Genomic DNA, 14,547 nt, shown 5'->3' on the forward strand with positions numbered 1-14,547 from the left:
ATTCTCCCAGAAAGAAGTTGGCAATAGCCTGGCCATCTACCACTTGAGGAGATCTATGATCTCCTAAGAAAGTAACCCATCTGAGACAAAATTTACAAGTAACAAAGACAATGACGTTGTAGGAAGCTATAAGATGGTACTGAAATAGTTATAGTGACTATTAGCTTAGTGACTGTGGCCTGATTTAATTTCACATTCACATTGATGCAAAGTCCATACTAAAGGTAACATGTATTAGAATATTTTATGCTAAGATTTAGTTAGCAGATTTATGATGAGTAATGAAAGTCCATTTTCTTCTATTTTGCTTTACAGGTTTCCCAGTTCTTTTCTCTTAGCCTATATTCACTATCTATATTCCATATCAGGACAGCTGTACCATATAGATCAATGAAGACATTAAAATTGTGGCATACATACATTTACACATACATACACACATAATGTTATGGTCCATATGAGGAAATCTGCCCATTTGAGGATGTTACACCTATCTGCAAATGGACAGATCACCCTGCCCAGATGGGGAAAGTCATTTAAAGACCATTAAAAAAACATTGAGACTATTAGCTCTTCTTTGGGATAAGAAAAATAACAAAGTCTCTGATCAAGTGCATGCTTTTTTTTTGACATCAGAAGACATCTTATGTAAGCTTTTCAGAAACAGGTTACCTCACAGATCCTTTCTAATGTATTCATTATTTTATTTATTCTGCTTATCACAAGTCAGAGGCAACAACACATATTAATAATTCTCCTTCAAAGATTTTTAACCTTTCATCTGATTTTGAATGGCCTGAACTGACTTTCTGTATTTGGGCAGGGCCAGCATGTCTGAAAGTGGACACTTTCTTCCACATGGATCACAAGATATTTAATACAAATACATGTATATGTATATATGATATATATATATACATATAAACATATATATGTATATATATATATATATATATATATATATATATATATATATGTAAAAGCATACACAGAAAATGAATTGGGAAGTCCTTTGGTTTAGACTTGTTTAAGAATCTACTTCCCAAGTGCATAGGTTTCCTTTGACCAATCTGTTCAGAAAACAAATATGAAAAGTACCATGGCAAATTTGATAATTCCTTCATTTTTTCCCTTCCCTTTTTGAATGCTCTTACCTCCTCCCCTCACCAACTAAGTCTTTTCTCCTAAAAAAATAACATTTTTGACCTTCCATCTTAATATATTACTAATTCATAGATACTCTTGTAGGGATTCACAATTACTTCCAGAAACAAGTTAATAGTGAAGACCAAGGTTCCAAACAGAACTCCTTTTCTGAAAAAACAAACAAACAACCCCCCCCAACTCTTAGTTCCCTCCTCCCCAGAAAAAGCTGGCACTTTGATGTGTTGTGAGTAATCCACTCTGAATCTGGCTTGCCTTGTTACATTTGGCCAGCCCAAGCATCTGAGGTCTGAGCTTCCCTGCATCTCTGTGCAACATTTGGGGAAAAAAAGTAATTCAGTTTGTCTGAGCCTCTCAGACAGTTGTGACATGATCAGGATTCTCTTGGATCTCTATGCACTCAATTTCCTCCCGCTCCTTTCGTTTAGCACGTTTCTTTTTCTTGTGGTGCTTTTTGGAGGGGGGGAAGAAAGTTAGGAAAACAGGTAAGATAACAAAACAGTGCAGAAGCGTGCAACTCCCAGTGAGCAGCAAGCATTTGAACAGTGTGAAGGTCAAGTTCGAAGGCACAAACAGGAGGGGGACCAACCCAATAAGAAAAGAAGTAACATTTTGCAAAATGGCTGTCCCATGCTCTTGTAGGGAGCTTTTGATACACTGAGTTCGGGTGTGCTCAGTTGCTAATACAAATGTGTAAAGCAGGGGTGCACAGTGATCAATGGAAAAATTTAAAGTGTAGATAAGGCACAAGATAGAAATGCAATCCATGTCTACGTTCCAGAGTGTCATCAAACCCAGAACACCCAGCTCTATTGAGGTGACACTGAGAATTAGCCAGAAGTTTCCCAGAGGGTGGATCACTAAGAAGAAAGTTAAAATTAACATCAATAGGACTCCAAAGCCAGCAATCAGGACAGGCATAGTGACAGACAAGCCATAGTGATCCATGAAAACAAAAGAAGGATTAAACACAATGAACCGAATGCTCTTGGCCAGAGACAGAGGTCTAAGTTTATCAAGTACTTGTATTACTTCTTTTTGCTTGTCTCTGCTAGTCCTGGCCACCAGATACAAGCGAGAAGCAATGATATTGCTTTCATCTCCTGCCTTGGAGAAAATGATATCATTTCGAAAGTGCTGGAACTCAGGCTTTTTTAAAAAGGAGTTTTGCAGGACACTGATGAAGTCACTTTTGTTACTCGCACTGATATTGCTGACTTTCAGGAACTGGTAATACTGTTCAACCCAAGACACTGCAGTGAAGCCACTACAAAGTCTTCTTAAGTCTTCCTGAACAGTGCCATTCCAGTACTCAAGGGGCTCATATACATAGAATCCAATCACTGGACTGTAATTGCTGAAGTATTCTTGCTGTAGGATGGCATAGGAGACACTTGGGGAATCACTGGCAAGCAGGCTGATGATATTGGCCCCATCACTGATCTGCAAACAGCCCATAAAGGAAAAGGAAGCATAGATGAGATAGAGGATAACAACAAATGGCTTCACATAGATATTTGTAATCCACTCATTGTAATGTTCCCGGAGAAAATGCTGAATGAAGTGGTTCTGGTAGGGGTTGGTCTCATGATGAGAAGTCTGTTGATGTCCATCACTCATCACGGTTTGGAACCAGACAGGTTTACGATCTAAGTATTCTGCAGATGGAATTTTGCAGCAAAAGATGCTATGGTAACGGTTCTGCTCTAGTTGGCCAGCAAAGACCAGGCAGGAGCCAAAGAAAGAGAAAATGTAGAAGTAGTTCAATAGGATGGAAACACACATGTTCTGACAGAAGACCTTCACGGCCTCAATGTTGGTGAAAGGACTGGCACCCATTCCAAAAGTAATGAAGTACAAGGAACTGGTCATAGTGTAGGTGACCATCACATCAGAATAGGCATCAGCAACCCTGTCTTTGAAGGGCAGGTTTTCTCTGGTTCTCCTCCATCCCGATAGAAGCTCAAATACTCCCTTTGTTCCATGACCTAAAATAATAATACAAAATAAATGAATATAACATTCTCATTCTGCAGTTCAAATATTCTCAAATTTTTCTTTCTCATGGCAGAGTATTATTTTTCCCATGAAGATTCATGATACATTGAATATGTATGATGGCAGTACTAAATAAGAAAAGTGGGAGCTTGACTATACAGATTTCAAGTATTAATTCTATACAATTAGTAGGAGACTCACATATAACCAGGGGATTGAAAGTTCCATACAATTCATGGGAGACTCCTGCAATGTTTATGTGATGATAATAACAGTACTTAGGATTTATATACTGTTTTAATCTTTGTGAAGTACTTTATAAATATTATCTCATTTATCTTCACAACAATCTTGGAAAGTGAATTGTAAATTGACTATAAACTCCAAACACTTTTGAGTACATCTGGCATACTATTATGGGATATCCCCTTGAGAACCCTGATGTAGTTAGAGTGAATTCCTGGTGGATTAGCTGTGCTCAACTTTGAATATAGGGTTAGCCTTGCTCTTTAAGTTTCTTTGCTCTTAGAAACTCTATAAAACTGGTTATAAATTTTGGTTCTCCTGACAAAAGCCTCTCTGAGTTGATCTAATGAGATAAGACATGTCCTACATAAAATTTAGCAAATTCCAAATTTGTGGAACTACAGGGTACAATGAATATTTATCTGTTCTATATTTTTGGTCCTTCCAGTATATGTCTATAAAGTTATTTTTTTCTCTTGTCTATATATCTTGTATACCTAAATAGGTTTTGAATTCCTAAAAGGAGTAAATGACTATATACTTCTTTGCATCCCCAATAGTTGCTAAAATAGTGTTGCATCATTATTATTGTTATCACTATGTACCTCATAAATAGTATTAACAACAATAATAATAATTTTCCTATAGTATTTCAATATTTGTGAATAATTATCCTAAAACTACTCCTTTTAGTATAGATTCCTATTTGTCTCATAAAGAAATTGATGCTAAGAGAAATTCCTAATAGGATTTTGAGGAGGAAGGAAATGTAGGAATTTTTCTTGTCCATTTTAGTAATTTGATCTAGAAGGAAACTGAGATTTAAAGGAGGGGAAGATTTCCTCAAGTTATATGAATGAGAAGTAGGAGAATTGAGGCTTAAATTGAGGTCTTCCATCTCCATTTTGAGTGTTATTCCTAGTCCAAAGCCAATATACCTCTTGTAGAACTAGGATTTCAACTCAAGTCTTTTGATTTCTGCTCCATCCCTCTTTCCAAAGTTTGATCACTACTTGAGTTGCATCTTTTAGGAAACTTCAAGGTGATATTAACTATTTCAAAAGTCTGAAAACTAACTTTCCACTTTTTCATCAGAAATAAGTGCAGAAAATTGACTGATTGACAAATTTCCATCTCCATGGAGTTAGTGATAGGCACTAAGCAACTGATACAGGCACAATTTTTACTGCTTGCTGTAAAACAATCAAAAAGTCTGGAAGCACATGCAAGCCCAATGTTTTCAAATGTTTGATAGATGAACATGATTCAATATTCATATTAATTCATATGTTCTTGGTGATCTGGTTACTCTTAACTTTTAGTTTAGATGAATAACTAAGTATTTAATTTTAGGGCTTTGATGAAAAATGTATATATGCATATTCATACATATTTACACATATAAATTAGGTGCAAGAAACCAAAGAATGGTGTTTTTTCTATAGTCTATTACTTGCCTTCTACTGAGAATATTTGATAGAGTTTGGAATATTAAAGATGAAAAAGATCTTATAGTCCAATTCAATTTTACAAAGAAAGAAACTAGGTTCAGTGAGATAAAGCAAGAAGCCTAAGGTCAAATGAATAGCAGAAGAGCAAGAAATATAGCCAAATATCCTAATTCATAGTCACTTCTCTTTCTACTTCATTGTTGATTGTATTTCAAGGTTGAAAGGCTGGTAGTTAGCTTTGTACATTTTCTCCTTCAATCTGACTTGCATAACACAATCATATCATGTTTTAATTGCACCCCACTAAACTAATGGAGTATTTGACTTAACACATTATCACAATTTGCTCCTAGGGACATTCAGAGATCTCACAGCTTAGAAGAAACCTTCCTAGTGAATTTTATATGCAACATAGAATCAATTAGCAGTTTAAGCCAAGAGCCAATATTTTTAGAAAAATGAATATTCGGGAAATGAACACTTTCCTTGAAGATATTGTCTGAAAATATAATTTGAATTACTGAATGACAACAATAGACTTTTGGCCAAAAACCCAGGACAAAAACAAAGCAAAAGTTAAAAAAAAACAGTGGTTGATAAAATACATTTTCTTGGGATATTGAAAATCTAATCAAGATTTTAAATGGAAAAGGAAAATGTAGAGATAAACTGCTAAGTGGAGTAAAAAGGAAATAATTCTAGGAATCTAGTGATGTGGGCTCAAATTGAGCCTCTGTTGCATGATACTTATGTGATCCTGGTAATATAATTTAGTTCCAATGGGTTCAAGCTTCCTCATCTGTAAGGTGGTAGAGAATACATGACTAGAGATAAGGAGATAGATATGAAATTCAAGTTTCATTTGTAGAGATAAGATTAGTAAGATTTGGAAGCTGAAAAGTTACATGGGATAAGGTAAAATAATGAATTGAAGATGAGCATGAGTGCTCTTAAAAGTTGTGGGAGGGGACGGGTAGGTGGCGGAGTGGATAGAGCACCGGCCTTGGAGTCAGGAGTACCTGGGTTCAAATCTGACCTCAGACACTTAATAATTACCTAGCTGCATGGCCTTGGGCAAGCCACTTAACCCCATTGCCTTGGGAAAAAAAGCTGTGGGAAAATTATTTGGGGAAATAATTTGGGGAAAATTATTATGAGTTCAGATTTGGACATGTTTAGTTTGAGATATGATAGTAAATTCAAGACATTTTTTAATAGCTGGAATATTTTCCATAATGACTATTTTCTGTAGTTTCTATCTTCTTTTTAGTCTGTATTTGTATTTATATTGATATTCTTTTTAGAATTTTTTTACCTTTGAAGATGTCAATGATTTGATAGTATTTGCTATAGAATGTGTACATTCTTAATATAGGTAGATTGGAAATATATCTCCACTCCCCTATTTAATCTAGGCTAGCATGTCATTCATCTAGACTCTCAAAATAGGGAAGGGTGATGATAGGGTACCATAATGATCTCTATAAGACTTTAATTTTACATGAGAGGAAAAACTGAAGGTCAATTTCTTGGTATTTATCAAAGAGTTGATGTTTCCTATAGTGCTAGTTGTCCACTGTTCTTTTTCTTTTTTCAGCAAAGATTTCTTCCTTTCATAATACCTTCATGGTTAATACCCATTTAGGACCAATTAGTCCCATCTCATTTTGAAAAAAAAATAAGTCTTTGAACAAATTAGGGAAGCATTTCTTTAACTTCATCAGTGTTTGTCATGGTGGGAACATAGGTACTGATGAGGTGGCATGACATTTTCCTGGAAGTGGCAACCTCAGTGTCATAAACCTGTCATTCACTCCTTTTGGTAGGTATTCAATAATGATGACTAGATTAGTTTCTTTTTTAATTTTTTTTTAATTTAAGGCAATGGAGTTAAGAGTGACTTGCCCAAGGTCACACAGTTGGGCAGTTATTAAGTCTATGAGACCAGATTTGAACGCATATCCTCCTGACTCCAGGGTTGGTGCTCTATTCACTATGCCACCTAGCTGCCCCTAAATTAGTTTTCATTGCAAAACCTATCCCAGCTTTACTACATTTCCCTTCACTGTGGCCGTGCCATCATCTGTTGCAAATGATTTTGTACTCAATGAAGTCTCTGAAGCTAAGATATAACAAAGTATGGATCGATTCTTTGCTGCTTGTGCTAATTTTGGTCTAACAATTAACACCAAGAAAATTCAAGTGCTCTGTCAACCAGCACCACACCATCCATATATAAATTCATCAATTACAGTAAATGGAGAAGTTCTGAGTACTGTGGACAAGTTCATTTACCTTTCAATGTTCTTTCCAAGGAGGTACACATTAACAATGAGGTTGTCACATGCATTACTAGAGCTTCAAAAGGAAGTGTGAGTGAGAAGTGGTATCAGAGTGACTAGCAAATTGAAGGTCTACAGAGTCATTGCACTGACCTCTTTGCTATATGCCTGTGAAATCTGGGCAGTCTACCAGAGTCATGTCAGGAAACTGAATTGTTTCCATTTAAATTGTCTTATGAAAATTCTGAAGATTGCTTGGCAGGAGAAGATACCAGACACTGTGGTCCTTTCTTGAGCTAAACTACCTGGCATTCCAACATTACTACAGAGATTGCAACTATGATGGGTTGGGCATATTTTTAGAATACTTGACATACAATTGCCAAAAAAACTATTTTATTGAGAACTCAAACAGGACAAGTGCTCACAAGGGGGTCAGAAGAAGCAATACCCTAAAGACCTTATTGAAGAATTCTAGATTTGATTGTACCACATGGGAGACACTGCCACAGTACTGTCCAGTATAGTGTGCCTTCATCATTGAGGGTGCACTCTATGAGAAAGCAGACTTGAAGTAGCTCCAAACAAATGTTATATGTTTAGGGTACCCACCCCAGGTGTTCACATGTACTATTTGTGCTCTACCTGTAGTAGAGCATTCCAAGCTCAAATTGATTTGATCAACCATAGTCAGACACACTGTAATTTGGCTCATACATAGTGGTGTCATTTTGGTTTTCTTCAGTAATTAAGTACAAGAATCAACCAACCAACCATTTGCTGTTACACTCTCATACTCTTCAATCAATTACTATTCTCAAAAACATTAAAACCATGGGAACAGATGACATAATTGAACAATGGCAGGAAGAGACCCAAGATGGAAACCTTTGGAAGTAGTAGTAGCAGATAACACTTTTTCCACCAATTGCCATGCTGTAACTATCCTAATCCTTCTCTCACACCCCACCCCCCACCAAAAATCAGAGATAGGTTTTTGTCTGTATAAAAAGGGAAAGTCAATTGCCATGTTTAGAGGTTCAATCTGGGGAAATGCCACTCCTTTATCCTAATCTGAGGAAAACCTTTGAGGCTTAGAGTCATACTTACATCCCAGATATCTGTAAAGGATAGGTTTCAATAAATTCTCTTTGAACAAACACATATTTTGCAAATTTCTTTTCCCCATCATTTCTTTTACCATATAAAAACTAATTTGGACAGGATTTTACCACCAAACTAAGAAAATGAAAAAGGTAAGATTAATAAATTTTGCTTGCTTCCCAATTCTAAATGCTTTGAACTGAGTGAGTCCTCATTCCAATTTTGGCAGTGAGAGGACTTGATTTAAATGATGACAAGAAATTTAGTTTAAAATATCCAGTAGGTAGTTTTTGATTTGAGAGTCATATATCTAGGAATGATAATTGAGGTCATGGTACCTGATGAGATTATTAAGAGAGTATAGAGAGCCAATTTTCTTTGGGGAGGAGGACCATCTTGAGGGAGATACATAGCATAAGATTTGGATGGTGATCCAGCAAATGAGACTGAGGAGTGATCAGACATACAAAAGATTCAAATGATGTGAAAATTCAGAGAAAATAGAATATCCAGTAGAAGGAATCAAAAGTATAAATAGTACAGAAAATCAGGAGTATAAGAATTGAGAAAAGACCATTGAATTTAAAAATTGAAAGCCTTGAAAACAGAAAGATAAGTTTTGGGTGAATGATGAAAGTAGGAACCCAAACTGTAAGAGATTGAATGAAAGAGAATGAGAAATAAATGAAAGGAAGATGAAGGCAAGAAGTCTTGACAGCTCTTTCTAGGATAACAGGATGATGCATGAGATGGAAGGAACCGGAGGTATCATATTATAATCTTCTTACTTTACAAATGAGGAAATTTAGGATTATAGAGCTTAAATGACTAGTTCAAAGTCACAAGGCATCAACTAGCAGAATTAGAATTTACATCCAGAAACTTTGATCACAGATTTAGAACTGAAAGTCACTTCAGAGACCATTTAGTCCAACATCATCACTTTACTGATATTAAAATCAGAGTACTTAGAGAATGAGTGACTTGTTCAAGATCAAGCAGGTTGTAAAGGACAGAACCGCAATTTGAACCCATATTTTTTTAGATATCAATTAATGCATTCTCTCCACTAGGGTGTAGCAGAAAAAGGAAGGTAAGTGGGTCCAATGTGAACTTTTTAGGGATGAAGGAGTTCTGCATATTCTACATGGCAGCAGAGAAAGTCAACAGATTAGAAAAGACTTAAATATGAGAGAGTAGAGGGATGATATTTTGAAAGAGTATTTCAAAAGGGTGGGAAGGAAATTTTCCCTGACAGGGAAAGAACTCTTTATTAGAGAGTGGAGAAAAAAGGAGAAGGGGGGTGATATCAAGGAAAAAATATAAACAAAATCAAACCCCAGAGAAGGAAAGGAATGCCAGAACTAGTCTCAAATGTATCATAGATTTCAAGAGAGATTTCAAAGAGTACAGTGAAAGGATAGATAAAATCCAACAAACTAAAAATTTTTCAAGAGAAGAAAACCCAGAAGGGATGGGGAGTTCTCAAGAATCAATTCTAAAAGGCCAAGGTGGCAGAATGAAGCCAGGCAATATTTTAAGCTCTCTTGGCTTTCCCTCAGAACTGACATACATCAAGCCTCTTAGAAATTTTGGACTGACAGAACCCACAAGAGAAGAGAGGGGAACATCTTCCATCAAGATTTGTCACAGGGGAGGGTAGGCATGCACAGGGCAAGAGAATAGAATCCCAGCATACTTGTGGAAGTGATGGTTGGAGACTAACCTGAGAAAGGCAGAGTTGGAATTTTAGACCTTTGCAACTGGAGCAGAAGTCTTTTCTTGTGCATAATGATAGCTCCAGGACACAGCTTAGGAGAGCTCCAGCCAGGTTACCCAGGATACCTGTTCTACCAGCTCAGCTGTTCTGGAATGTTCAACTAGGAGACTGCTTGATTTTTCCCAACACAAACACAGGACCACCCCCGGTGTTCCTCAGCATTTCTAGCCCTGACTGTCTAGCCCCTTGAACTAGGTTGTTTGAGGCCAGTCCAGATCCAGTCCCATGCCTAGGAAGTGGGCTGCTGACACCCCATCTAGAGAAATCTTCTTACATTCCTTACTGGTTGATCCACTGAGTAACTCCTGGAGTTCCTAACCCCAATGAGCAAGGCTTCTAGTTTTCTTAACACCAAAGATCTGCAAACCAGCCCCTTTCCCAACACAAGACCCAAGGGAAAGAGAACATCCCCCAGTGACAAAAGGTCAATTGCAAAGGAGGGTCTATTGAATGGTACCTTGGAGATAAGGATACTAGCTCAGAAAAGAAGGATAGAAAGAATATTTTTGTGAAGCTTCAGAGGAGAATATGAATTGTTCTTCAGCCCAGAAAGACTTTTTAGAAGAGATCAGAAATGAGTTTAAAAATCAAATGGAAAAACTGGGAAAAAAATGCAAGAGAAAATTAACATATTCCACAAAAAATGACAGAAGAAAACAAATCCTTAAAAAATACAATTGGAAAAATGCAAAAAAGAAAATAATTGCCAAAAAAACCACAATTGGGCAAATGGAAAAGAAAACAACTCCTTCAAAAATAGAGCTGACCAAATGGAAAAGAAATGCAAAAGCTAAAAAAATAAAATTCTCCTTTGAAAATAAAATGGGAATCTATGGAAGCTAATGACTTCAAGAGGTGCCAAGAACCTGTTAAACAACATTTTAAAAATGAAAAAATAGATTAAAATGTAAAATACCTAATTGGTAAAACAATGAACCTAGAAAACAGATGCAGGAGAGACAATTTAAGGATCATAGGACTACTTGAAAACATTGATTTAAAAAAAAAGATTGGATTCCATACGTAAAGATTAAGGAGCACTACCCTGATATCCTGGAATCAGAGGGGAAAATAGTCATCTACAATACATCAATTCCTTCCTGAAAGGGATCCTGAAATGAAAACATCTAGAAATACTGTGGCCAAACACCAAAATTATCAGATCAAGGAGAAAATCCTACAAGTGCCTAGAAAGAAGCAATTCAAATGCAAAGGAGCTACAATCAGGACTATATAGGACCTGGCTGCATCAACATTAAGGAGTTGAAGGTCTGAAATATGATATTCTGGAGAGCAAGAGAGTTTGGATTATGACTACAAACCCACTATCCAGAGCCTTCTCTTTCAGGGAAAAAGATGGATATTTAATGATATAGGTAACTTTCAATCTTTCCTTATAAAAAGACTATAGAAGAATGGAAAATTTGATCTACAAAAAAGGAGACTCAAGATAAACATGAAAAAGTAAACAGAAGAAAAGGAAAGAAAAGCTGTTATCCAAAAAGATTAAACCAGTTGCATCCCCATCTGAGTGGAAGATTCTCATAAATCTTGAGAAATGTGTTTTAGAGGCAATATGACTTAAGCTGAAGGTATGGATGTTCATGGTATGTCCATGACTTTGAAGGAATGATTTAAAAATATTTTATTAATAAAGGGGATTGTAAAGAGATGGGAAGAAAGAGGAGGCTGAATGGGGTAAGTTATATCACCGGAAGAGGTACAAAGGACCTATTGGAATAGAGGGAAAGAAGGGAGGGGTTATGAACCTCCTGATTATTACTCTCATCAGATTTGCCTCAAAGAGGGATTTACACCCACATTCAGTTCAGTTAAGAAATTTATCTTACCTTTCAAGTATTAGGATGGGAAAGGGGGGGAAGGAAGAAGGAGAAAAGGGAAACGGGAAAGAAAAGGGAGGGAGGGTGGGGAGAAGGGTAAACATATTGAAGGAGTCAGTATTCAGATAAAATACTGGGAAGAAGGAATAATGTGAAAGAAGGGGAAAAATACAAATGGAGTAGAGAAAGTATGGAGGGCAATGAAGAGTTAGTAGTAGTAGTAGTAGTAGTAGTAACAGTAGTAGTAGTAATAATAATAATAATAATAATAATAATAATAATAATAACTATGAATGGGAATGGGATGTTCTCTCCCATAAAACAGAAGCAGATATTAGAGTGGATTAACAACCAGAATCCTACAATCTACTACTTACAAGAAACACATTTGTAACAGAGAAATACAACAGAGTAAAGGTAAAAGACTGGAGCAGAATATATTATGCTTCAATTGAAGTGAAAAAAGCAGGGCTCACAATCATTTCTCAAAGAAAGAAGGTACAAAAATAGATCTCATTAGAATAGATAGGAAGGAAACTCTATCCTCCTAAAATGTACCATAGACAATAAAGTAATATCAACACAAAATATCTGTGCACCAAATGGTAAACTATACTGGTGGGGGAATGTGTATACAGCCAAAACAGTTATTATGGGATATATTACAGCTCTAAACACTTATATGCATAAAATAGAGAGAGTAATGAACTGAGCATACAACTAAAAATAGAGACATTAATGAACGGAACATGCAAATAAAAAAGTTAGAGAAAGAATAAGTTAAAAATTCCCAATTATATATCAAATCAGAAATTCTGAAAATTAAAGGTGAAATTAATAAATCTAAAGCAAGAAAGCAATTGAACTAATAAAATCAATGTTTGATTTTTATGAAAAAATAATGAAATAGATAAACCTTTGGTTAATTTGATTTAAAAAACAGAAAGAAGAAATCCAAGTTCCTTTTAACAAAAATGAAAAAGGTGAATTCACCACAATGAGGAGGAAATTAAGGCAATAATTTGGAACTATGTAAATAAATTGATAATTTAATTGAAATGAAAGGATATTTACAAAAATATAAATTTCCCTGGCTAAAAAAGAGGAAAATAATACTTAAACCTATCTCTGCAAAAGAAATTCAATTAACCATTAATGAACTCCCTAAGAAAAATGCTCCAGGTTTGGATGGATTCCCAAGTGAGTTCTATGAAACATTCAAGGAAAAATTGGTTCCAGTTCTCTATAATTTTTTGAAAAAATAGGGGAAGAAGCAAGTCTGTCAAATTCCTTCTATGACACCAATAAGGTGCTGATATCTAAACCAGGAAGAATCGAAACAGAGAAAATTGTAGACCAATTCTACCAATGAATATAGATGCAAACATTTTAAATAAAAATATTAGCTTAGCAATTACAGAATGTTATCACTAGGATAGTATTCTATGATCAAGCAGGATCTATTTCAGAAATGCAAGGTTGGTTCAATATTAGGCAAACTATCAGCATAATTGACAATAATAATCTATATCAATAACAAATCTAACAGTAATCATATGTTTATTTCAATAGATGCTAGAAAAGCTTTTGACAAAAATGGTACCCATTCCCACTAAAAACCCTAGAGAGCATAAGAAACAATGGAATTACCTTAAAATGATAAATAGTGTCTATCTGAAACAATCAACAAACATTATATGTAATGGGGATAAGCAGGAAGCATTCCCAATAAGGAATCAGGGGTGAACCAAGGATGCCCATTATCAACACATTATCAACAAAAATTATATTAGAAGTGTTAGCTTTAGCAATAATAGAAACAAAAATTTGAAGGATTCATAATCAATAAGGAAGAAACAAAACTCTCACTCTGAAGTTGATATGATCCTATATCTAAAAAATTGTAGAAAATCATCTAAAACTCTTGGAAACAATTAGCAATTTTAGCAAAGTCATAGGATATAAAATAAACCCACATAAATTCTCAGAATTTTTACATATTGCTAGCAAGATACCACAGCAGCAAGAAACAGAAAGAGAAATCTCACTTAGAATACCTTAGGACAGTATAAAATACTTGGGAGTTGACCTGACAAGGCAGATTCAAAAACTTTATGAAAGTAACTATAAAATACTTTTCATACAAATAAAATCATATCTAAATAATTGGGCAAATGTCAATTTCTCATGGATATACTGAGCTAAAATAATAAAAATGGCATTTCTATCTAAATTAAATTACTTATTTAGTACCATACTAATCAAATTTCCAAAAAAGATTACTTTAAGGAGCTAGAAAAAAATAGTAACTAAATTCATATGGAGGAACAAAAGTCAAGAATATCAAGAAAATTAATGAAAAATGTAAAGAAGAGTGCCTAGGCATAACTATCTAAAATTATTTTATAAAGTATCAGTCATCAAACCTGTTTTGTACTGATTAAAAAATAGATTGGTAGATCAGTGGAAAAGACTAGATGCAAACGAGACAGTAGTAAATGACTATAGTAATCTACTGTTTTGATAAACCCAAAGATTCTAGCTTCTGGCATAAGTACTCTCTCTTCTGTAAAATCTACTGGGAAAATTGAAGTTTTTCCCAGTATGGCAGAAGCTAGACATAGACCAACATCTCACAGCCTATACCAAGATAAGGTTAAAGAGTGAAGGATTTAGACATG

The 14,547-nt window shown here is 35.2% G+C and overlaps 1 protein-coding gene across 3 annotated transcripts in view; it reads right to left on the minus strand.

Annotated features, from left to right (window-relative positions):
- Positions 1-1,016: 1,016 nt before the first annotated feature.
- PTCHD4 (patched domain containing 4) overlaps positions 1,017-14,547 on the minus strand; it is a 366,755-nt gene continuing 353,224 nt past the window's right edge. For all 3 annotated transcript variants that reach the window (XM_074237157.1, XM_074237158.1, XM_074237156.1), the window contains one exon: positions 1,017-3,152. In XM_074237157.1, the coding sequence (XP_074093258.1) occupies positions 1,519-3,152 (1,634 nt within the window). In that variant the 3' untranslated portion in view covers positions 1,017-1,518. The remainder of the gene's footprint in view (positions 3,153-14,547) is intronic.

This window comes from Macrotis lagotis, chromosome 5 (genome assembly GCF_037893015.1).
Source record: "Macrotis lagotis isolate mMagLag1 chromosome 5, bilby.v1.9.chrom.fasta, whole genome shotgun sequence".
Classification (NCBI taxonomy): domain Eukaryota; kingdom Metazoa; phylum Chordata; class Mammalia; order Peramelemorphia; family Peramelidae; genus Macrotis; species Macrotis lagotis.